This window comes from Hemitrygon akajei, chromosome 1, assembly GCF_048418815.1.
Source record: "Hemitrygon akajei chromosome 1, sHemAka1.3, whole genome shotgun sequence".
Lineage (NCBI taxonomy): Eukaryota > Metazoa > Chordata > Chondrichthyes > Myliobatiformes > Dasyatidae > Hemitrygon > Hemitrygon akajei.
Window position 1 is genome coordinate 62,247,323 of NC_133124.1, and position 25,861 is coordinate 62,273,183.

A 25,861-nucleotide genomic window follows, 5' to 3' on the forward strand; every position below is an offset into this window, starting at 1 on the left:
TTCAACTGACCATAGTCTTTGCTTGTGTCTAGCTGACACTCCTGGGAGCTGATGACAAAGTAACATATTCACACTATCCTGACTCCAGTCCCTTATGATTGGAGTGGATGTGGCTCTGCTGACTAGCTTGTTTGTTAAACATGAGAAAGTCTGCAATGGATTCACTCCTCACCCCTCTCTGGTCATACAGGTGCACACAAGACTCTGTATTTCTGCAACACCAGTTCTGGTGACCCACCATGACTGCAGATGTATGTCAGTTCATCACTGCCTGCTCTCAATGGGCCCAGTTCAATTCCTCTAACAAGCTCTGGGCTCTTGCGGCCCCTATTGATTCCTTGACACACGTTCCCACTTTGCCATAGATTTCATCACTGGCTTGCCACCTTTTGATGGGGCCATGGTGATCATCACATTGGTGGACCAGTTCTCCCAGGCAGCCCACTTCATTTCCCTCCCCAAGTTAATGTCAACTGCAAAGACAGCGGATTGGATTCTCTAACATTTAGTTCGCCTCCATGGTTTCCCTCAGGATATTGTGTCAGACCAGGGCCTCAAACTCATCTCCCACTTCTGGTGAGCTTTCTGTTATTAATAGTTAATTATTAAAACTATTGCGCACCGCTAAATTGCCTCTGCTGCTCTGCATTTAGGTCAACCCTCCTCTACATTTCCAGACAGTATATGGATTTTACTAAGATGTTTGACAAAGTTCTCTGTAAAAGGCGCATCCAGAGGGTCCTAAGCTCACCTGCATAGTAACTCACCTACCACACAGGAAGCATAAAGTGGTGGTAAATGCAGCACATTCTCCCTGGAGATCTGCAGGGATCTGTTCTGGGACCGTTGCACTTTGTGATTTAAAAAATAATAAATGAACAGGGAAATGGAGGGGTGGACTAGTAAGCTTGCAGATGTACCTTGATAATAAATTTACTTTGAACTTTGAGGCAATTTAGAGAGGTAGGTGACTAGAATGCACGGCAGGGGATTGCAATAAAGAGGCTGATACAATAAGGACATATAAGAAATAGGCACGTAAGAAAAATGAAGAATTTTGGGATGCGCAGGATCTATCGAGCAGTACCTTTAAATAGGTTGGCACAGCACCGTGGGCAGAAGGTCCATATTATGCTGTACTGTTTCCTCCTATGCTCAAGCAAAGCTAATTTAGAAGGAATCGATATCTTAAGTATGTTAATATTGAGTACCTTCTCCAGACCTCAGTCGTCTGCGATTTCTTATCACAAACAACTGGCAACCAGGACGTGGTCTGGGTGGAACTTAATTACCGGTTGCGGGGTTCGGAGGACGGTTGGAGCAGGCGGACGGGAAGGGAATTGAGGCGCCGAGTTTGAACACTTGAAGCGGGAAGGTAGGGGCTGGGCCTTCGGTCTGTCTCTCCGCGATGGCCGAGTTCGGCTGCGCGTTGCGGTTGCGATGGAGATGCTGCGGAAGCGGGTGAAACCGAAAGTACCAACATCGGCCGTTCGGTCATTTAATCTCTAGTCGGGTCGACAACTCCAAGTGGTCAATGGTTATTTCACGTCCTTTGACATATTGGGATTAGCTGTCTGGAGTTATACGGGAGTAAGGCACCTTTTCACTGTTTAATGGCATCAACAGAAGGAACTTGGAGGAGTCCACGTTAAGTAAATATTCGTTAACTATCCTGTTTGGAGAGCTACCACCGACTGCAGCTCTGTAAATTGTAGAGCAGCTAAAATGCAATATTGTATGTGTTCTGCAAATTCATAGTTTGATCAGCAGGATCTTCTCTGGTGCTGATGTTTCTGTGTAAGATTTAAGAATTAATTGTCTGCTAAGTAGTTTGAGGAAATGTAAATTGTAAGCAACAAAGGCAGGCGTTAGCATTTCAACAACAGATAAGTTAGTATCAGTTTGTAATAGAGAGTGATACTAGAATGTAATTAAAGTTTTTCTTGGATTGGCTATGACACCAAAATTGAAAGGCTTGGGGAAAGTGAGTGTGAATGATAAGGAAAACTAAGTTCTTAAACAAGGGTTTCTACTTGCGATTAAATTTATTTATCAAGCCCCTTTGGCAGCAGTTATAACTAATAATCAAAAATATTCTTATTTTAGGTTATATAAACTCATACAAACTCTTCTCCCTCCTGCCGTCTGGGAAAAGGCACCAAAGCATTCGGGCTCTCACGACCAGACTATGTAACAGTTTCTTCCCCCAAGCTATCAGACTCCTCAATACCCAGAGCCTGGACTGACACCTTACTGCCCTATTGTCCTGTTTATTATTTATTGTAGTGCCTGCACTGTTTTGTGCACTTTATGCAGTCCTGGGTAGGTCTGTAGTCTAGTGTAGTTGTTTTTTTTTCTCTCTGTTTTTTATGTAGTTCAAGTCTAGTTTTTGTACTGTGTCATTTAACACCATGGTCCTGAAAAACATTGTCTCATTCTTACTATGTACTGTATATAACAGTTATGGTCGAAATAACAATAAAAAGCAACTTGACTTGTCTATAGAGATACCCGGCAGGTCTCTTAGTCCGTTGATATTTAATTTGGCTCTAGAACCTCTCGCTATTGCTCTTCGGGACTCCAATGAGGTTTTGGGTATTAAGAGAGGAGATAAGGTTTCATTGTATGCAGATGGATCGTTACTTTGTATTTCAGATCCTAAGAGATCGATTCCTACTTTGTTATCTATATTTTCTGAATTTAGTAGTTTTTCTGGATATGAATTTGCATAAAAGTGAGTTATTTCCTATTAACAATTATTTTGATCAATATGACCAACTTCCTTTTAGTATTGCTAAAAATAACTTTACTTAACTCGGTATTAAAATTACCGAAAATTTTAATGACCTGTATAAATACAACTTTCTTCCATTAATTGAGTATATGCAGCAAGTAATTTCTAAATGGTCTCCTATGATATTATCATTAATTAGCCGTATTAGTTTTAGACTAATTTCCACTTGGCATAATTTACTTATTATTTAATTATTTATGGTTTTTATATTGCTATATTTCTACCTATTCTTGGTTGGTGCGACTGTAACAAAACCCAATTTCCCTCGGGATCAGTAAAGTTTGTCTGTCTGTCTGTCTGTCTTAATGCTATTAAAATGATAGTGTTACCAGAGTTTTTATATGTATTCCAAGCAATCCCCTCTTTTGTTCCTAAACTGTTTTTGATAGAATAGACTCTAAAATTTTATCTTTTATTTGGAATAATAAAAATCCTAGATTGAGTAAACTTTTATTGCAGAAATTTAAAAAGTATGGTGGTATGGCTTTGTCAAATTTTAGATTGTACGACTGGGCAATTAACATTCATTATATCGCTTTTTGGATTCATTTTTCAGATATACATGATCGTCCCTAATGGGTGGATTTGGAGAAAAACTCGGTGAAGGGGTATTCTTTGGCCTCTTTATTGGGAGCTCTTCTTCCTTTTTTGCTCTCTCAGATCGGTAGTCAAGATTTTATACCTATTATTAAGCATACGTTAAGAATTTGGTTTCAATTTCGTAGATCCTTTGACTTTAATAACTTTGTTCTTTCTAGTAAAATCCATCTTAATTATTTTTTTAAACCAATTTTTGATCAGACCTTTTCAATTTGGAAAACCAAAGGAATAGTAACTTCCACACACAAAATGCTGGTGGAACACAGCAGGCCAGGCAGCATCTATAAGGAGAAGCACTGTCGACGTTTCGGGCTGAGACCTTTCGTCAGGACTAACTGAAAGGAAAGATAGTAAGAGATTTGAAAGTAGGAGGGGGAGGGGAAAATGCGAAATGATAGGAGAAGACCGGAGGGGGTGGGGTGAAGCTGAGAGGCGGAAAGGTGATTGGCAAAAGGGATACAGAGCTGGAGAAGGGGAATGGTAGCCTCCAACCTGATGGCATGAACATTGACTTCCGTTAATGCCCCTCCTCCCCTTCTTACCCCATCTCTGACATATTTAGTACTTTTCCCCCTCCTTTTTTTTCTCTTTCTGCCCATCACTCTGCCTGTTCTCCATCTCCCTCTGATGCTCCCCTCCCCCTTTCTTTCTCCCTAGGCCTCCCGTCCAATGATCCTTTCCCTTCTCCAGCTCTGTATCCCTTTTGCCAATCACCTTTCCGGCTCTCAGCTTCACCCCACCCCCTCCGGTCTTCTCCTATCATTTCGCATTTTCCCCTTCCCCTGCTACTTTCAAATCTCTTACTATCTTTCCTTTCAGTTAGTCCTGATGAAGAGTCTCGGCCTGAAACGTCAACAGTGCTTCTCTTTATAGATGCTGCCTGACCTGCTGTGTTCCAGCAGCATTTTGTGTGTGTGTTGCTTGAATTTCCAGCATCTGCAGATTTCCTCGTGTTTGCTTTTGGAATAGTAACTATTTTAGATTTGTTCATGGGTAATTGTCTAATGTCTTTCACTCAGTTAGTGGATAAATATGACCTATCTAATGTACACTTTTTTAGATATTGACAAATTAGAAAATTTCTACGTAATTTACTGCCAGATTTTCCCTTGGCTTATTCACCCAATATTATTGATACTGTACTCTTTTTCAGGTCAAACCATTTCAAAAAGGACTGATAACTATAATTTATAAATAGTTACTGAATTTGCATATGTCACCTAATGATAAAATTAAAGCTGCGTGGGAATTGGAGTTTTGAAAGTCGCTTTCAGACAATCAATGGGATAAAATTTTTCATTTGGTAAATACCTCTTCTATTTGTGCCCGTCACTCCTTGATACAGTTCAAGGTAGTACATCGGGCGCATATGTCAAAAGACAAATTAGCCCGTATTTTTTCTAATATTTATCCTATTTGTGATAGATGTAATATTGAGGTGGCTACTTTAACACATATGTTCTGGTCTTGTATCAAGTTAGATCATTTTTGGAAAGAAGTCTTTAAAGCTTTATCAAAGGTTCTGAATTTGGATCTACAACTGAATTTACTTATGGCAATTTTTGGGATCATTCCATCGGAAGCAGGAGATATTCCTGTTTCCACTCAATGGATGATAGCTTTTATAACTTTATTGGCTAGGAGAGCCATTTTGCTTAAATGGAAAGATTCTAATCCATCTACTGTTATTTATTGGCTTACCTCCATTACGTCCTGTTTAAGTTTAGAGAAAATAAGAAGTTGGACATTTGACACATCCTCTAAATTTGAGGAAACTTGGCAACCTTTTATTCAATATTTTCATATGCTTTGACTTATGGCCCTTCCAGTTACCTTTTTGAAGTTTTGGATTCGATCAGAAAGTTTTTCCTTGTTTTTTTTTGCTTTCACTCTCAGTTTGAGCTGCCCAGTTTTTTCTTTTTTTCGTTTTTTTTGTGTTTTAGGTTTTTTTCCTGTACATTTCAATTATAAAAGTGTCTTTATCCTTTTTTTTCTTTTTATGGATAAGAGGAGAATCAATTACCTTTCTCTTTATTATATACTATTAGATTAATATTATATTTGATCTTGATAATGTTTATTTTTCCTTTTATTCAAACTGTTATTGATATAGATATTTGTGAAAATTCTCCTCTTGTTTTTATATATTTACTTTTTTATTTAACTAATAAACTGATTGATAAAGAAGGGTTTCTACTTGTGGCGGGAATGTGGTAATAGTTTAGGGGAATACTTTCTTGATCTTGATTTTGGGCAAACAGATTGAAATTCTAAAGTGGATGGACATATCAGAATATGTTATTATCACTGACATATGTTGAAATTTGTTGCTTTGTACAAGCAGTACAGCCAAGACATAAAAATCACTAAGTTACAATAAAATTAAAAATAGTGGAATAGAGAAAAAGTGAGGTAGTGTACACGGGTTCAATATCCATTCAGAAATCTGATAGAGAGGAAGAAGCTGTTTCTAAAGCGATAAGTATGTGTCTTCAGACTCCTGTACCACCTTCTTGATGGTAGCAATGAGAAGAGGCCATGTCCTGGGTGATGGTGGTCCTTAATGACGGATGCCACCTTTATGAGGCATCACCTTTTGAAGATGCCCTCTATGTAGGGGAGGCTAATGCCCATGACAGAGTTGACTGATTTTACAACCTTTTGTAGCCTCTTTCGATCCTATGCACGCAAGTGTGGAAACTGATTCTTTTTTGATATTTGCAGAGGTGCAATTTGTGACTTTCAGAGCCTTTGAACAGTGCTGCAAGGGTAAACAGCTAGAACTGGGAAAGTGAGTGTGAATTTGAAAGGAAAGCAGCATGTTTGAGAAGTGCAGAGGAAATGGTAGGCAGAGATATGGCGGCAATATTGCAAGGTCGGTGGAAATTAGCAGTAATTGGCTAGATTGGGCATGCCCTGTTCCTGTAGAAGGAATACCTAGACAATGTTCCACCTCTGTTCCTGTAGAAGGAATACCTGGACAATGTTGCACCTTGTCCTGTAGATATTTGTGTTGGGCCTACACTGTCAGCTTGAATAAGGATCCTATAGCTCTTGTTTCCAGTGTGCCTATTTCCTTCTTGATTTTTGTGTGGAAAAAGTGATACATGTGAGAGTGTAGAACTTGGTGTGCTGATTGCAGAGACTTCAGTTTTTGTCCTTTTTGCACCTTGCATTCTGTGCTGTGTTATCATGCATGATGGCACCCTCTTCTTTTGGCTGGATGCAGGTGGATTGCAGAACTATAAACTTGCTATTTCTTGTCGGGGAAATCAAGTCTACATAACTGTTTGAAGGTGACGGCTGCTGAGGGTGGAAATTAATAAAGTTTACTTGGCCTTTAGTAATCACTTTGAGGAGGTCACAGTTGGCAGACTGAGAGTAAACACCACTAAAATCAGAGGGGAAATGGTAAGCTAGATTGAGAATTAGTTTTTTTGACTGGAGAATAATTTCCTGACAGCCATCATTGAATGGTAAAGAAGATTCAATGGGCTGAATGGCCTAATTCTGTTTCTGTGTGTTATGGAGAAAAGGGTCAGCATTTTAATGACTTGTGAAGCTATTTTCTGTGGAATGCTCCAGGACTCAGTTCTAGGTACTTTGATCTGAATAGTATTTATCTATGACAGACTTTTATGGCCTGTTAATGCAACTAATAGAGCTTCTATCTCATAGACACAGTGATCTGGGTTCAACTCTGACCTCCAATGGTGTCTGTGTGGAATTTATACTTTCTCCTGTGATTGTAAGTGTCTTATCCAAATACTTCAGGTGTTCACTACCCTCTGTAAACAAATTACCTATCTGTTATCATTTAAATCACTCCCCACTTGTATCTGGCCTCTGGTTTTGGCCTCCACATGGATGGGGAAAAGAGTGTATTCAAGTTCATTGTCATCTGACTGTACATATACACAGTTAAATGAAACAACATTCCTCTGGACCACGATTCACCCACAATATATGCAATATATCACACAGAGCACATAAAACAAAATACAAATAAGTTACTAAAATATAATTCAAAATGCATGTAGTACACTGCATAGGTAAACAGCTCATTGTCCTAGTGACACACCTCAGAGCTGGCAAGGTATTGAATAGTCTCACAGCCTGAGGAAAGAAGCTGTTATCTAGCCTGGCAGTCCTAGTCATGATGCTCCTGTGCCTCCTTCCTGATTGTAGTGGGTCAGAGAGATTGTGGGATGGGTGGTAGGGATCCTCAACAATGCTTTGGGCCCTTCGTATGCAACACTCCCAATAAATGTCATAAATAGGAGGGGAGGGAGACCCCAGTGATTCTTTTTCCGATTTTTACTGTCCTCTGTGGGGTCTTGCGGTCCGATATCTTGCAGCTTCCATACCACACAATGATGCAGCCAGACAGGCAACTGGATGGTGCTCTTGTAGAAAGTTGTTCAATTGAGGGTGGGGAGCCTTACATGCCTCAATATCCACAGAAAGTGCAGACACTACTGTGCCTTCTGGTGTTGTGGCTCCAGGTTGGGTCGTCCATTATGTGCACACCAAGGAACTTTGTGCTCTTCACTCTCTCTGCAGCAGAATCATTAACATGCGATGCTGACTTGTCAGCCTGCACTGTCCTGAAGTCCACAATCATCTCTTTTGTCTTGTCTATGTTGAGACTCAGGTTGTTGTTCTCACATCATTTGACAAACCTCTCTACCTCCTCTCTGTATGCTAATTCATCATTGCTGCTGATGAGACCAGCCACTGTTGTATCGTCAGTGAACTTGGTTGCGTTTTGGGTTGGATGTGGCAGTGCACTCATGAGTCAGCAACATGAACAACAGCAGGCTGAGCATACAGCCTTGGGGCTACCATTGATGAAGCTTGAGATGTTTCCCCCAGCTTGGACTGGTTGGGGTCTTTCCGTCAAGAAGTCCACGATCCAGTTACAGAGGGAGGTGTTAACTCCCAGCAAGGACAGTTTACCCACCAGCCTCTGAAGGATGATTGTGTTAAATGTTGAGCTGAAGTTGAACAACATCAAGCCAGTAATGAATCCAGCTCACTGGCTACCCCTGAGTTCCACATGACCTAATCTTCCAGATCACCCGCCGTGCAGGATCTTGTCAGGCTTTTCTTCAATCCATATTGATCACGTTAATTGCCATACCTTCATCTATCCCCTTGGTTATCTCTTCAAAAGAACTGAAAATTCATCAGATGTGACCTCTCATAGAACCATGCTGACTATTCCTGATCAGGCCTTCCGTATCCAGGTAATGGAAAATCTTACCCTGCTAACTTCCCTACAACTTATGTCTCGTTCACTGGCCTATAGTTCCATCACACCGTGAATAATGGAACAACATTAGCCTTCCTTCAGCCTTTTTGAACTTCAGTGTAACAGTAAAACAAATATCTTCACAAGGGCCTCTGTGATTTCTTCCCAGGCCCAGAGGAGCTCTTGGTCCAGCCCTGGGCATTTGTCTACTTTAATATGCTCCAAAGCTGCAAATACCTTTCCTCATATACATATGATCCAAAAACCTCACTATTATTGCCATTTCTTTGAAATCCATGATGTGCTTAGTAAACACAAAAGAGAAATAGACAATAAAGTTTCACCCATCTCCTGTGGCTCCATGCATAAGCAGCCTTGACGGTCTTTAAGAGGGCATAGTCAGTCTTTTACTGATGCTATGACTGAAGAATCTCTTGGGGTTATCTTTAACCCTGTTTGACAAACCCATCTCATACCCTCTCTTTTCTCCTGATGCTTTTGGAAGATGGTGCTGGAGTTCTTGGCAAGGTTTAATTGATGCAGTTTATTGATTGGATTCTGTATATTCACGTTATAATGCATTTCTAGTTTCTGGACATTGATTTGTTTTTGCTATTTTTTTGCAACTTTAAATCGGGCTGGCCTGCAGAAATTCACTAAGCTGAACTGAATATGCCTGGACTCTTTCGATTGTGTTTTATATTGTGCTTTTTGCTCGATTTATTTTTCTTACACATGGGATTTGATGTTTTTCTTTGAACGGGTTCCATGGCTGTCTGTGTGGAAGATGAATCTCGGTTGTATTCTGCATACATAATTTAATAATAAATGTACTTTGAATTTCCCTCTTAAGCCTGCTGTTAATCACAGATTCCCTGAAGATAGGAAAGTGAGGTGATTCAGCCATCCATGATTTCTGTTGTCATTGACTGAAGTATAGAATGCAAGAACAAGGAGGTGACTTTTCTCAATTCTTACGTCACCTCACTAAGATGGATCTTAGCTACTTTGATCAAGTAGTACTGCTTGATATATTTGGCTGGAGGATCAATGAGCAGCACCAAGGTCCATCTTGGTGTAGGGGCAGAGAGGGTTGGTTATAATCATAAGACCTTAAGACACAGGAGTAGAATTAGGCCATTAGGCCCATCAAGCCTGCTCTGCCATTAAATCATGGCTAATCTTTTCTTTCACCACCTCAGTCCCACTCCCCGGTCTTCTCCCCATAACCTTTGATGCCGTGTCCAATCAAGAACCTAACAAATTCTGCCTTAAATACTGTTCACAATACTCAAGGTGAGGCCTCACCAGTGCCTTGTAAAGCTTCAGCATCACATCCCTGCGCTTGCATTCTTGGCCTCTTGAAATGAACATTTTCCAACATATTTCATTTGCTACTTTCTTGCCCATTCTCCTAATCTGTCTAAGTCCTTCTGCATCCTGTCTTTGTCCTCAAAGCTACCTGCCCCTCCACCAATCTTCATATCATCTGCGAAGATAGCAACAAAGCCATCTATTCCATCATCTAAATCATTGATATACAGCATATAAAGAAATGGTCCCAACACTGACCCCTGCGGAACACCACTAGTCACTGGCAGCCAACCAGGAAAGGATCCTTTTATTCCTACTCGCTGCCTCCTACCAATCAGCCAATGCTCTAACCATGCCAGTAACTTTCCTGTATACCACGGGCTCTTAACTTGGTAAGCAGCCTCTTGTGTGGCACCTTGTCAAAGGCCTTTTGAAAATCCAAATTTACAACATCCACTGCACCCCTTTTATCTATCATACGTGTAATCTCCTCAAAGAATTTCAATAGGTTCGTTAGGCAATATTTTCCCTTAAAGAAACCATGCTGACGTTGTCCTATCTTGTCCTGTGTCACCAAGTACTCCATAACCTCATCCTTAACAATTGACTCTAACATCTTCCCAAACAGTGAGGTTAGGCTAACTGTTCTATAATTTCCCTTCTGTCTTTCTCCTTTCTTAAAGAGTGGAGTGACATTTGCAATTCTCTAGACCTCTGGCACCATGTCAGAGCTTAATGATTTTTGAAAGATCATTAATAATGCCTCCACAATCTCTACCATTTATTTCCTTCAGAACCCTAAGGAGCAGTTCATCTGCGTACCCTCATGTCTATCTGCTTTTTGAGTACCTTCTCTCTTGTAATAGTAACTGCACTCACACCCTCCAACATCTGGCACACTGCTGGTGTCTTCCGCAGTGAAATACTCATTTAGCTCATCTGCCATCTCCTTGTTCCCTGTTATCATTTCTTCTAGCAGTCTTATATCCACTCTCATGTCTTATTTTTTACATACTTGAAAAAGCTTTTACTATCCACTTTGATATTGTTTGCTGGCTTGCTGTCATATTTAATATTTTATCCTAATGATTCTTTTATTTGCTTTCTGTAGGTTTTTAAAAGCTCCCCAATCCTCCGTCTTACCATTAACTTTTGCTTTGTTGCATGCCTTTTCTTTCATCAGCTGGAACCTTTGACTGTTCACATTTTTATCATGAGACCTTATGGAGTTTAAATCTAGTGTTAGAAGCCACACTTTATGGTATGGGAGCATTCCTGAGTGTCCTGACCAGCTGTATTGCCACTGATAGGGGAATTGTAAGGTACAGTATTTAACTGTAAGACCCTGCAGTAGATTGGGAGCACTACTGAAAGGATCATCAGGGTCTCTCTTCTCCCACCCCACCCCTCCCCCTTCCAGGACATATACCAGAAGTACTGCATTTCTCAGAGCCCTCAACATTTTCAAGGGCCCCTCCCATTCGTCCCACAATCTCTTCAACCCCTTACCATCAAGCAGAAGGTACCACAGTGTAAGAACGTTAGACTGGTTAACAGCTTTCCCCAGGCTGTGAGAACCTGAGTACCCTGCTCCCACCCAGTACACATGATTTATGACAGTGGCAGCAGCATTTTGTTGTTGTTTATTTAACTATGTCTTGCATGCATTTATGTGAACTTGTACATCTATAGAATTTTTTTATCTATTAATATTAATGTGTAGTATTACTTTATGTGATATATTTACTGTATTTTGCACCTTGATCCCAGAGGAACTTTGTTTCATTTAGCTGTACTGTATACGTGTATATAGTTGAATGACAGTGAACTTGAACTCCTGATTATATATCAGTTACCAAAACCCACAACCTCTATGGGTCTATGCTCCTAATGAGGCAAAACAAACATGGGGATCAAACTCGAGGCATCCAATACTACCATGAAATGAAACTTCTCAATTCAGCTAAACTGAACTTTATCTCTTTTCCTCATTAGGTCTCAAATTACTGAGTGTGAGCCAAATAATGAAGGCAAATGGCACAAGGTGATCAAGCATCCCACGAGCTGTGCCTAATTGACAGAGCCATCACCAGGTACATTACTAAACTCTTAAATGAATGTAGAGATTCTTGGATGTAAGGGAATTAAGTCTGTGAATTCAGTTGAGTTTCTTGTACTTTAAAGCAACTTTGCTGCTGGTCAGTGGAACTAAATTTTAGACCATGTGTACGATAAGATATGTATTTGTGTGGGCTAAGATAGGTACTCTCACTGCCAAATATGTATTTGAATCAATTTGTTTAAAGGAAAACTAGCTTTCTTTGACTTGATGCAACATTTAAGCCACACAAACATTATTGTTGACAATGCAGATTTTGAGGTAATGTGCTTTACAGAATGCACATTTGGTTGATTTCAAGTTTAAGAAGAAAATCTAAATAAAATTTATAAACCATTCAGGTGGCTTCAGGAAATCAAACTAATGCAGTGAATATGTAGTTTCAGAGCATGTTGGTGGTCTTGGTCTTTCTTCATAAATGGTTGTGGAAGTGATGCTGTCTTTAGAACTGCTTTCTCTATTAGATGAGAGTTTACCTTCCAGTTTCTCTTGCTTAAAACAAGCTGTGCATCCTACCATTATTTTGATAGACTAAATTCTAGTCAGACTTTTTAGACTATCAGCTGTAATCTTCGTGCAGCCTTTAATAAGATTTTCCCATCTGCCAGTATCTCCTCCCCAAGATGATATTGAGCTCATTAACACTCTTAGTCTTGAAATTAGGTTAAGTATCTTGCAAAACATTTTGCTTTGCAATATGTGAATGCCAGCTTCAATTTTTCCTTTTTTGCTTTCTTTTTACCACTTTGGTATAATTATCTCAAAATTATTTTTTATTTCCTTCAAGATCATCAATCTTTTGACCTCCCTCTCAAAGAGCTCCCATACAGGCTTGCTGAAATCTGTGAGCTTAAATATGTCCTTGATAATATTGATCTTGTGAGTAAGTTTATATACCCCACTGCAGATTTATATGTCTTCTATTTTCTTCATAGACTGTTCCTTCAACCACTAATCTAAATATACTACATTGACTATATTATCATACAAGACTATGCCAAAGGCTTGGACACTGATCAGTATCTTTCATGTTCGCTATGAACGTTGCAAGGTAGCATGGGCACCATGGTAGCTTAGTGGTTAGCGTGACACATTACAGCCTGGGGCATCAAAGTACCATCCCTGTGTCCTCTGTGAGGAGTTTGGATGTCCTCCTTGTGGAATGTGTTTATCCTCCAGGTGTTCCAGTTTCCTCTGTTACGTACCCCGTAACTGAGTCACTTACCAGCAAAGATAGAGAGGTCCATTGAAGTCTGATGGTACTATTTTTAAAAGTCTTTATTTATAAAGGGGCACAAAAGTAAGGTTAATACAAACATTCAGATAATATACATCATCAATACTCAATCTAAAAGCGCGGGTATAGTAATAATCATCAATAAGAAATAGCTCTATCGTTTGTCTAGGGGATAATATATTGTCCGATGGAAATATAAAAGTCACTCAGTTCCTGCAGGCTTCAGCCTTTGGGGACCGCTGGGTTTTCACTTGTTGGAGAGAGAGATTTGTGAGAAAAGAAACTTGCCCGGGTCTTTTGATGAGGCCAATCCGTTGAGTCGGGGGAGTTGGTTCCCCGTTGTTAGTTCAAGAAAATCGTTTCTGTGGTACCCGCCACCGGCTCCCAGGCAAGGGAACCAAACGCACGTGGCTTCCTTCAAATGGCTGCCCGCTATTACGGGATCGCTAGCATGTCTTCTGGTGCGTCTGAGGGGCCGTCTCTACAGCCCCTCTTTTATCTTGACTCGCAGGGTAGTAGATGTCAATCAGGTTGGGGGTGATGCAATCTCTCTCTCAACCAGCCCACTTTGCCCGAGGGCTTGCACGTAGCCTAGTCCCCAATCCACAAATGTGTCTCCAAGAGACAATGGCCAATGTTGCGTTATTTTGCATCGCCGGGGAACGAGGCATCCGGCACGTCTCTCTCCCATTTCCTGGGTCCACTGACCCACCCCCCCTTGTGCTCTTGCGATTCTCACAAAGGAGGGGGCTGTGGGCATAACACCTCCCACAATCCAAAGACCTAGCTGTTGGTAGGTTAATTGGTGATTGTAAATTGTCCCGTGATTAGGCTAAGGTTAAATCATGCTGGTGGTGTGGCTTGAAGAGTCTGTTCTGCACTGTATGTCTGACTAGAGCTATTTCTTCTAGTATCTGCTCAATTAACACCTCCCATTTCATCGTTTGGTCTTCTTCGAAAGATGATATTCTGCAATCTAATTGAAATCCAACTTAAGTGTTCTGAATTCCCAGATGAACTCTGATTCTTTGAAGTTCTTCCTGGTCTGTCAGATTGAGTCCATGGGCCAGAAGCAAATACATTGTGTTTAATTATTGTGTTGTTCACTGACAAATTAATCATCAGGCTAGTGGAAGCATTCACTTGCAACAATTGGATAAGAGCACAATGATGTGAGTGAAGTCCAGTGAAGTGACAGCAACAAGGCATTGTCGAAGGAGAAGAGTAATAAACTGTCATAAGTTTGGGATATGTGAAAAAGAATGAAGTACAGCATACCTTTGTCACAGTCAGTAATTATGTTTTAATCTGGCTTTATTATGTGCCAATGAATGCATCTATAAAATGGTATAAAATTTGTAGGAAAAAAGGCAGATGACTTAAAAAAAAATGTGTTTGGTCACATGCTGATAGGTTTGTCTGTTTGTAGCATTTGCTATATGAAGGAAATATTTTTAATGAAATTGTTTTTCATTTTTCTATAGCTTGCTGGCTGTACCTTTAAGCCCAAAGATTCGAACATTGAATGTTCACTGCAATCAGATCTCCAGAATTGAGGGCCTCGGACATCTATGGCAGTTGCAGCATCTTGATCTTTCCTCGAATCAGATTACTCGTGTTGAAGGATTGGAGACTCTTGTAGCCTTACGTACACTAAATCTGTCCTGTAACTTAATAACCAAAGTAGAAGGTTTGTAAATGTGCTATACTGAAATACTTTTTTTTGGCAGTTAATATATTGTTGAGATGTGCTAATTTGGTTTGCTTATTTTATGAAATTTTTGGACACCTCAAAAAAACTGAACGAGTTTTTTGAGCACCTCTTTACAGAATTGAGATTTTTTGCTGAGGGGTGGTTGGGGGAGAAAAGGGTGTGAGATAATGCCAGAGAAGGGATTACTTTTTAAGAAATAACAACGACCTCTCACTCAATGTCAATAAGACTAGGGAACTGATAGTAAACTTCAGGAGAGGGAAACCAGAGGTCCATGAGCCAGTAATCATCAGAGGATCAGAGGTGGAGAGGGTCAATAACTTTAAATTCTTGGGTGTCACTATCTAAAGAGGACTTGTCCTGGACCCGTCATATAAATACAATTGGGAAGAAAACAACAGTGCCTCTGCTTCCTCAGGAGTCTGCAGAGATTCTGCATGTCATCAAAAGTCTTGGCAAACTTCTCCAGTTGTATGGTGGAAAGTGTACCAACTGGCTGCATTACAACCTGGTATGGGAACCCCAATACCTTTGAGCAGAAAATGCTACAAAGGGTAGTGCATTTGGCCAGTACGTCATGGGTAGAACACTCCCAACCACTGAGCATACCTACATGAAACATTGCTGTAGAAAAGAAGCATCCATCAACAAGGACATGCTTGGAAGTAGTTACAGAGGAGATGTCAGGGGTATGTTTTTTACATAGAGAGTGGTGAGTGCATGGATTGGGCTGCCGACGATGGTGGAGGAGCCCATAGGGATACAATAGGGTCTTTTAAGAGACTCCTGGATAGGTACATGGAGCTTAGAAAAATAGAGGGCTATGGGTAGCCCTAGGTAACTTCTAAAGTAAGGACATGTTCGCCACAGCTTTGTGGGCCGAAGGGCCTGTATTGTGTTGTAGGCTTTCTATGTTTCTATATGTTTCTGTGCTCTTTTCTCGCTGTTGCCCTCAGGTAGAAGGTACAGGTGCCTCAGGACTCACAGGTTCAAGAGCAGTTACTACCCCTGAACTATCAGGCACTCGAACAAAAGAGGATAACTGCACTCATTTAAAGATTCTTTTATCTTGTTATTTCATGCTTGTTATTTATTATCTGCATTGCACAGTTTGTTTATACAGTTCCTGATGTATACAGTTGCTGTTCTATAGATTTGCTAAGTATGCCTGCAGAAAAAGAATCCCATGATTGTATGTGGTGACATGTATGTACTTTGATAATAAATTTTATTTTAAACTTCGAACGTTTTGAACTTTTAGCCAAGAATTCCAGTTTATAAAATATAAAATACAGTTCAAATGAATGTTCCCTGAAAATAATATTTGTGCTGAACAGTGCATTAAACTTTGAATTAATTGGAAAAATGTTTTGTGTTTAGGACTTAATGGACTTATCAATTTAACTCGATTAAATTTGTCATACAATCGCATTACAGACTTAAGTGGTAAGTAAGGATTCTCTTGCAAAGTCAAACTCAATTATAACCTTAACTGACAGATATTGCCATTGTGTTTTGGGTTTCATTTTAAGTTCAATTGAATTGTGGTTTATCATGTTTTCTCATTTGTCCTTAATTCGCTTGCTTTCTAATCTAAAAAAAATGCTCTGTTAGAAGTGTTGTGGATGAACCATGAATATTTTGTTTCTCCGCTTCACTAGTTTTTATTTTTTGGATTTTAAAATGTTAGTTGTGATGACTAATTGAAACACTTGGATTTTCTCCAGAATTTTGTGTTTGCTGCTTACAGGAAAATCTTGAGCAAATTTCATTGCTGTACAGGGATTTAACTTATTAAAAAAAAGTTTGTATAGTATAGCTCTTATTCTTAAATGCAATCCATTTCGTACTTTGTTGCTTAAAGTTGGTATGTTTCCCCTTTCCTTTGTGAACCCTTTATTATTGCTTTTCTTTATGAAAGATTCATTTTCAGTTTTGTATAATTATATCTCTATATCCTAACTGTTTTAAAGTTATAAAGTCCCTAGCACATTATCCTATTTATCTAACTACTTGTAAAATCAGGCCAAATGATGATGACCATGTATCATTATCAATTGCAAAGGCACTTCTTAAATCATAGCATAATAACAACAGTAGATAACGTATGCAATGGCACATTATATCCACAGTGAGTAGCAGAGAATGCATTGGCATTTCCTTTAGTTTTTCAAGTTAATTTTTCAGTTGTTCCTACAGCTTTTTGTAATTCAAGCTTATTATTATTATTATTATACAGTCATTACTTTTTAATTTACTTTGTTCTCTCCATTTGTTTCTCCTGATAATGTTCTCTCTGACATCTAAGAAGCTATTAAATAGGGCTAACTTTTATTTTTTGATGCATTTTGCTTATTGCCAAATAATACTGTAGCTGGTAAATTACAAACTGCCAGTGGAATCTATCCAAGTATGTAAATCGATTATAAAGTAATTATATACTTTTGCATCATGGCTTGACAGAATAGTTCATAAATCCTATTATAATAAATTAGCTACAAGTACATGAGGAAATATATAGAATACTACAGTGCAGAAACAGGCCCTTTGGCCCATCTAGTCCATGCTGACCTATTAATATGCCTAGTACCATCGACCTGCACCTGGACCATAGTCCTACATATCTCTCCCATCCATGTACCCATCCAAATTTCTCTTAAATATTGAAATCAAACCTGCAAACCCCACTTCTGCTGGAAACTCTTCCACACTCACACTACCCTCTGTGTGAAGTTCTCCTTCAAGCATTTCACCTTTCACCCTTAACCCATGACCTGCAGTTCTAGTCTCACCCAACCTCAGTGGGAAAAAGCCTGCTTGCATTTACCCTATCTATACTCCTTATAATATTGTGTACCTGTATCAAATCTCCCTTCATTCTTCTATGATCTAGGGAATAGAATCCTAACCTACAGCTCAGGTTCTCAAGCCCAGGCAACATCCTTGTAAATTTTCTCTGCACTCTTTCAATCTGCACACAATACTCCAAGTTAGACCTCACCAACTTCAGCATAACATTCCAACTCCTGTACTCAGTACTTTGATTTATGCAGTTGAAATTGAAATAAAAATTGATAATCAGAATGAAAGAGGGTTAAATAACATGCAAAGAAAACTCTTAAGCAGAAGGCCCACAGGGATTTTCTTTATAGTAACATTTCATGATTCTCTGTTTATTATTTCTTTCTTATCTTTGATACAGGCTTCTCACACCTTCATGGTATTGGTCATAAATTAAGTCTTGTAGATCTTCATAGTAATTGTATCAGCAACTTAAAACATTTGCTGCAATGTATGGTGGGGCTCTGCTTCTTAACGGATCTGACTCTAACAAAAGTTGGAAGAGACAACCCAGTATGTCAAACAGCAGGTACTTTATCCATATAGTGTTGCTAATATACAAGAGATACATTCTTGGAGATGGAATCAAACATGTATTTTGGTTTTAATTTTTAATAATCATAATTAACACAGAGGATGCTTCACTGCTGAAAATATCTTAATCAGTTAAACTAACTTTTCCACCTGAGTCTTACTCTTTTGATTTCATGCTGTCTTGCCATGAGGCTGCATTAAAATAATGCATGTCCTGTATGACCTTTGTTCTCAATTTTATGTAATGTGTAACAAACTGTCAAATCATAACTCAATGTGACAAGGACTCAAAGACTTCTGAGCAAAATTTCAGGGCATACCTACTTGTTTATATAGAAAGACTAAGCAAATAGATGAAGCAGTTAGAACAATACAAGACTGCTTTATGTGATGACAGTTACAACTTGTTGACATTATATGGATGTGGCCTGTTGGCATTTAAAGGTGTTTTAATGGTATGATTTTAATAGCTAACTATTCTGTTGTATAAAATAGATTACATAACCCTTTACTAATCTAATAAAGGATTTGCTATGTATGCAATCAGATTTATGAAAAGCTAATTTGGTATTATGGCAAACTTCCTTCAGCAATTATTGTGATATGTGGATGATATTCTAAAGATCTTAAGATTTTTGAAGTAAATTTGAAAGGCATTTGCATTAAATGTTTAAAATGTATAATGTCAAATGGTTTAATGTTAAAATGTTCTTGTATTTTTATTATCAACAATATTGATTAGTTAGTAATTATTATTATTTCCAAACTACATGTTCAAAATCAAAGCTGATAAATGGCCTTTCACTTAAAGGAGTGTAAGGACTGAGGTGAAAATTGTTCACATGTTCTCATCCAAATACATACTGTGCAATATTTTTGGTTGTATATCATTTTCTCAGCTTTCATATCTGTATTTAAAACCAATTTTGCATTGAGATCCTGTAACGTTGAAGATTGTAATAATCGTCTGATATTTTTGCCAGCAGTGATATAGGGACTTTCGCCTTGAATGCCGAATAAAACAATACTTTAATCTATGTAACAACTTGAGATCTTTTAAGAGAGAAAGCAAAGGTATTTTCAGACCTGTTTTTAAATAAAGCCATATGCTGAGTGGGTTCCAAGCATTTTAAAATGAGCTGTTTACTATAGATAAATATATTTAGAAGAAATCTGACACTTGAAAAAGAAACACAAAAAGACCTTTTTAGTAACTTGTCTCAATGTTTAGATTATTATAAGCTGGTTTGACTGAAAACATGAGTTAATATGTTTGAAAATGGTTTTGGAACTATTTTCAGGATACAGAGAAGTAATACTTCAGTCTCTAAATCAGCTGACCGTATTAGATGGAATAAGGCGATCTGGTGAGTTTATTCACGAAAGTCAAGGAGCCCCCTTGGATATACCTGGTTTAGAAGACTACATGGAGTATTTGGTATCATCAGACTCAAGTCTAAATGCAGAAAAGGTTTGTTCTTTCTTTTTCCACTCTTGTTCAGGAGCATGCAAACTGGATCACCTCAGCTTTTTCTTTTGGGTAGTAAAAGTCCAAATGATAAAACCCAAGTAACTTTATTGTATAATTGTATTTAACTTTTAGCTTGTCTGTTTATTCTGAACTTGCCTATCAACAAATTTAAAAATAATCTACCTTTAGTACCATCATGTTATTTGAAAAATCCTAAAGCAGAACTCCTTAACTCTATTTCTTCAGCTTGTGAAAAATGCACATAAATATAAATGTTTTTTAATTTCATATTTGTTTTCATATGCTGTGAAGACCAAATAATTGTGTGGTACGGCTCCGTTCCTTATGGTTGAACAACCAGTGTGAGAAAGATCTGGAAATTGATGTGTCTGATCAAGTGCAAATGCTAGAAATCTGAAACAAAAATAGAAATTGCTAGAAACACTAAAAGGATGAAAAAAACATCACAGGGAAAAAAAGAACAGTCAACATTTAGGATCAAAGTTCCTTCATCAAAACTGTAAAAATGCGCAAAGGTTCTTTTTAAGTTACAGAGAGTGGGAAGCTAGAAAGAATAGACCTAATGCCAATAATGGAGACATGAGATTTTGCAGATGGTGGAAATTTTGAGGAACACACACAAAATGCTGAAGGAGCTCAGCAGGTAAGTATCAAAGGAGGCAAATGATTAGTCAGTGTTTCGGCCCAAGACTCTTCATCAGGACTGGTTCTGACCTTGACCCTGACTGCCTCTAGGCTGCGGTCCTCACCACTTCCAGCTCCAATTTTGGCCTTGCTACCTCTAGGCCAATTCCTTTCCCATTGCTGCTGGGACCTAATGCTCTTATTCCACCACTACTCCCTACCCACCCTTGGTCTTTCAAGTTCTCTTCTGCTCCTCATCACCCCCTTCACTCCTCTGAGCTCTAATCCTTCCCCCATGTCATTAATGCTGACTCCTCCTACCAGCTTCTCTCCTGCCTGAATTCCAACCCCCTTCCATATCTTCACCATCCCCCTGTGTTATAATGTTCTATTCCCAGCAGGAACTTTATCCTTTATCTTTGTTCCCCTACACCCTAGCCTCAGTGAGTTGCGTGTTTGCATTGAGCTCTTTTTCTGTCGTTTCCACCTTTGGGCCTTCCCGAACCCCAAAGATTTCCCAAACCCCACCAATAACACCCCCACCATCTCACGTTGGACATCCCAGTCTGGCCATCTGCCTGCATTGGATCTTTCATCTCTAACTGCCAATGTGATATTACCGTCTTGACTTTACCACTCCCCTCATATATTTAAACCCTTTCACACAACTGGCCCCAGAATGCAGAGTGCCATTCACTCTCTCCATATTAATCCTACAGCCAGTCTTGATGATAGGTCTCATTCCAAAATGTTGACTGTTCTATTCTTTAAAAGCAGTTGGAGATGTAAGAGAAAGAAATAAATTGAATCAGAAAAGCACAGACATATCACTGGAGAGGAGCAGAAAAGAATGGTACTTGATACTGTCAAATTTATTGAGTCCTGAGGGCTGAAACATTTTGATAGAAAATGAGGTGCCAAATGGTCAGTTTGCATTGACTATCATTGGAGCAATATAGGAGGGGACAACAAAATGAATGACAGTTATTTAGGGAATTAAGGAGATGGGCAACTTGAAGCTTAACATTTTCCTTGAAGTGGAAGCGTTCTGCAAAACGGTCACTCAGTTTGCATTTGGTTTATCTGCTGTAGGGAAGGCTTACATTATGATTGTAGGGAAGGCTACATTATGATTGTCAGGTGCAATACTCTAAATTGAAAATAGTACAATTAATTTCTTACCTGGAAGACCAATCTTGTTCCTGGATTGTGAGACAATAGTGTAAACAGGTAGTTACTGCATGTCTTGTCCTGGATGGGAAGATGTTCTATGAGAATAATTTAATTTGTCCAGTACTTCAGATGACCATTTCTATCTGCATTTCCACTTTCCCTGTTTACTGTAGTTCGAGGGAAATTCAGCAAATAGCTTGTATTTATTTTTGAACAATGACATACCTGTTGAAGATTTGGTGAATTGATGTCAATGTTCAATGCCATCCCAGATCATTTGAGTATCTTATTTAAAGAAAAAATCAAGATGAGAACAGATCAATGGACCTCAATAATTCCGACATTTAGTATATAACTTAATGTATTTTTAAAGTGCAGTAAAGTTTGGGAGAGGGGTAAAGTAGAAGGCAGTTTGGTATCATGTGCCGCAATGCGAGGAGAATATTAAATGCTAATTATGTTTGCTTGGATGTGAACTAGATTAGGTAACACAGACAATGAAGTAACATTATTAAACGTTATGAAATAGAACATAAAACAGTACAGCACATTACAGGCCCTTCGGCCCACAATGTTGTGCCGACCCTCAAACCCTGCCTCCCATATAACCCCCCACCTTAAATTCCTCCAAAAATGCTCATTTGGTGAGAAAGAAAAGTTTGTATACTATCAAAAAATCATTGTCAATGTGTCGCCAATTTATCCTTTACACATTTTTCAGGGAATGGACAAGGACTTGGTGATTTGAAATTTTAGATCAAGAGTGAACAGATTTTTTTACATAAGCATGAGAAAATATTTGCTTTAAGTCATGATTTCTTGTTTAACCCTTGTATTTCAATTTACTAGCTAAATCGTGTATAAAGACTAATTGTAAATCTGCTATTTGCAATGTAGAAAGCTGCCATCTGTTATTATAGGATTTTTGACAATTGCTGTGCAGATTGCTTTGAGTAATGAGGTATCATTGTTGTTTTTGAAGGCAGGCAGGTTAAAACTTTACCACAAAGAATACCTTAGGAGTATTTGGTGCAGTTCTGATTGCATCATCAAACGAAAGATCTGCAAAGGGTGCAGAAGAGGTTTAAGAGTATTCTGCCCGGGTGTGAGCTGAAACGAAAAGCTGGACAAACTTGAATTGTTCTCCCTAGAGCTCCAGAAGCTGAGGAGAGATGTGATATAGGTTTATTTTTAAGCTATGAAAAGCTAAACAGGGTAAACAGTTAAAATCTCTTTCTCAGCATAGAAATGTCAAACACCTGAGAACATGCTTTTAAGACACGGGGGTGGAAGGATATGGTTGATACACAGCAGAGGACATTTATTATAAATTGGTATCGAGGTTGGCACAACATTGTTGGCTAAATGGCCAGTCAAGCGCTACACCATTCTATGCTCTAAGCACATCAATAAAGTACTACCACTTGGAATGGAAGTAGTGCTAGATACCCTTAAAGTTCTAAGATGTTGGATGAAACTGGATAGTGTATTTTCATTTTTAACACTCTATATATTTATCTGAGTGACTAACAAAATGTGTGGTTGGATGCTATTTAATTCTTATATTTTACAAATGCTTTCAGTTTAATGTATATAATCCAATTTTTGAAAATCTTATGAAACATTTAATGTGGAAGGTTGCTGCTGAAAGGTTTAGCAAAAATCCTTGAATTTAAATGAAATAGAGTGTACTGTGGATGATATAACATAGCCAGTTGTTTTAACTTCATGCAAAAGCTGATCTTTAACTTGAGGTGCTAATGCATTAGATGGCAACGCTTTATGTTTTATTTTTGTGTTCATTCCAACTCCTGTCATAAATATAGGCCTCGCATGGATTCCCTGTGGTCACTCCACAGATTGACAAGGTGCTTGCAAATTATCGCCGTCGTATTACAGATTCTGATCCTGCTACTCTAGCATCTGCCACAGAAGGTAGTTCTTCACCAGAAACGCGGCAGAGGATGACTCAAAGCACTGTTGAAATACTCAATGAAATGAGAATAAAGAACCTGGAAAGACAGATTTCTCAGCTGCTGCAGCAGGTGATGGTTGAAGTGGGTTGACATGAAGGAATAAAGAAAATGCCATGGTTTTTATGTTGAATATATGGCTTGACTTGTTTTTTTATTCCTGAAAGCTCACATAATTAACATTTTAGGCACCAATTATAGTGTTGTAAGCTGAACTATATATAGTAATGTGTATAACATGTAATCTAAACAATATCTTATGAGACTTCCGAGTCTGTATAAACCAGAGTTTTTTAGGCAAAATTCTTATTGGTTAAAATTAACTGCTCAAAGTATTGCAATTTGCATCTATAGCACACAGAAAAGGTTTGCCTTTTTTGGGTTAAATTCTCCTGTTTGTACATACCCAAAAGACCGCACATAATAGAATATCAAGCAACACATTGTATGTCAATGATTTGGATGATGGAATTTATGGCTTTGTGGCCATATTTGCAGACAATATGAGATGGGTGAAGGGGCAGGTAGTGTTGAGGAAACAGAAGGACTTGGATAGATTGGGAGAATGGACAAAGAGGTGGCAGATGGAATATAGTGTCGGATAGTATATTGTCATGCCCTTTGGTAGAAGGAATAAGACCATTGACTATTGCCTAAACGGGGAGAAAATTCAAAAATCCGAGGAGCAAAGGCACTTAGGAGTCCTCGTGCAGGATTCTCAAAAGATTAACTTGCAGGTTGAGTCAGTGGTGAGGAAGGCGTTTCAAAAGGACTGGAAGAAAAAAAAACAAGTATGTAATGGTGAGGTGTCACTTGGAGTACTGTGAGCAGTTTTAGGCCCTTATCTAAGAAAGGATGTGCTGACTTTGGAGAGGGTTCAAAGGAGGTTAATGAAAATGATTCCTGGAATGAAAAGGTTATCATATGAAGAGCATTTGATGGCTTTGGGCCTATGCTTGGTAGAATTTAAAAGAATGAGGGCGAGGAGCTGGAGTTGGGAGAGGTGAAGGCAGACAGTGAAAGGAAAATGGAGCTAGGTAGCGTGGAGGGAAGGGTAAAGCTGGAGACAGTTTAGTGGCTAGGAGGGAACACAGAATTGGTAAATCAGTTTATTACTGTTGCGTGTACCAAGCTACAGTGAAAAAGCAATCTCACATACTGTTCATACAGATCAGTTCATTACAAAAATGCATTGAGCTGATACAAAGTAAACCAATAAAGTGCAGAATATAGTGTTACAGTTGCAGAGAAAGTATAGTGCAGGTAGGTAATAAGGTGCAAGATCATAACAAGGTCATAACATGGTAGATTGTGAGGTCAAGTTGACATCATATTGTACTAGGGAACCATTCATTAGTCTTGTAACAGTGAGATAGAGGCTCTCCTTGAGCCTAGTGGTAAATGTTTTCAGGCTTTTATATCTTCTGCCCATGGAGGGGGAGAAGAGAATGTCCATCTTGGCTGGAGTCTTTCATTATGCTGGCTACTTTACTGACTTCATGGAGGGGAGGCTAGTTTCTATGAACCACTGAATTGTGTCCACAGTTCTGTGGTGGTTCTTGTGGTTGCAGGCTGGGCAGTTGTTATACCAAGCTGTAATGCATATGTTGCATCCATAAAAATTAGTAAGGGTCAAAGGGGATGGGCTAAATTTCTTTAGCTTCTTGAGGAAATAGAGATGCTGGCAAGTTTTCTTGGCTGTGCACAATGTGGTTGGACCAGGACAGGCTGTTGGTGACATTCATTCCTAAGAACCTCAACCCTCTTGACCTCAGTACTGTTGATGTAAGCGGGAGAGTGCGCGCTGCCTCCACCCCCTTCTTCAAGTCATTGGTTTTGCTAACAAAACAGTTCAACAATTTCTCTTTTAGCTCCTCCTACTTTCTTCAGATTCAAGGATAGCAATGGACACCCACATGAGCCCCAGTTATGCCTGCCTTTTTGTTGGCTATATAGAACAGTCTATGTTCCAAGCCTTCACCGGTAATGTTCTCCAATTCTTCCTGCGCTCATTGACGACTGCATTGAGCTTGTCAATTTCATCAACCTTGCCTCCAACTTCCACCCTCCACTCAAGTTCACTTGGTCCATTTCTGACAACCTCCCTCTATAAGAACATAAGAAATAGGATGAGGAGTAGGCCATCTGACTTGTCAAACCTGCTTCACCTTTCAATAAGATCATGGCTGATC

The 25,861-nt window shown here is 39.0% G+C and overlaps 1 protein-coding gene across 6 annotated transcripts in view; it reads left to right on the forward strand.

Moving 5' to 3' along the window:
• The first annotated feature begins 1,285 nt into the window (after nt 1–1,285).
• The window catches only part of lrrcc1 (leucine rich repeat and coiled-coil centrosomal protein 1), a 131,319-nt gene continuing 106,743 nt past the window's right edge, over nt 1,286–25,861 (forward strand). Inside the window, exons 1-8 of one of the 6 annotated variants that reach the window (XM_073044146.1) lie at nt 1,359–1,375; nt 3,351–3,458; nt 11,958–12,055; nt 14,803–15,008; nt 16,413–16,478; nt 18,235–18,402; nt 19,709–19,878; nt 23,523–23,741. In XM_073044146.1, the coding sequence (XP_072900247.1) occupies nt 11,997–12,055; nt 14,803–15,008; nt 16,413–16,478; nt 18,235–18,402; nt 19,709–19,878; nt 23,523–23,741 (888 nt within the window). In that variant the 5' untranslated portion in view covers nt 1,359–1,375; nt 3,351–3,458; nt 11,958–11,996. The other 5 variants (XM_073044127.1, XM_073044154.1, XM_073044173.1 and 2 more) reach the window with 5 other exon arrangements.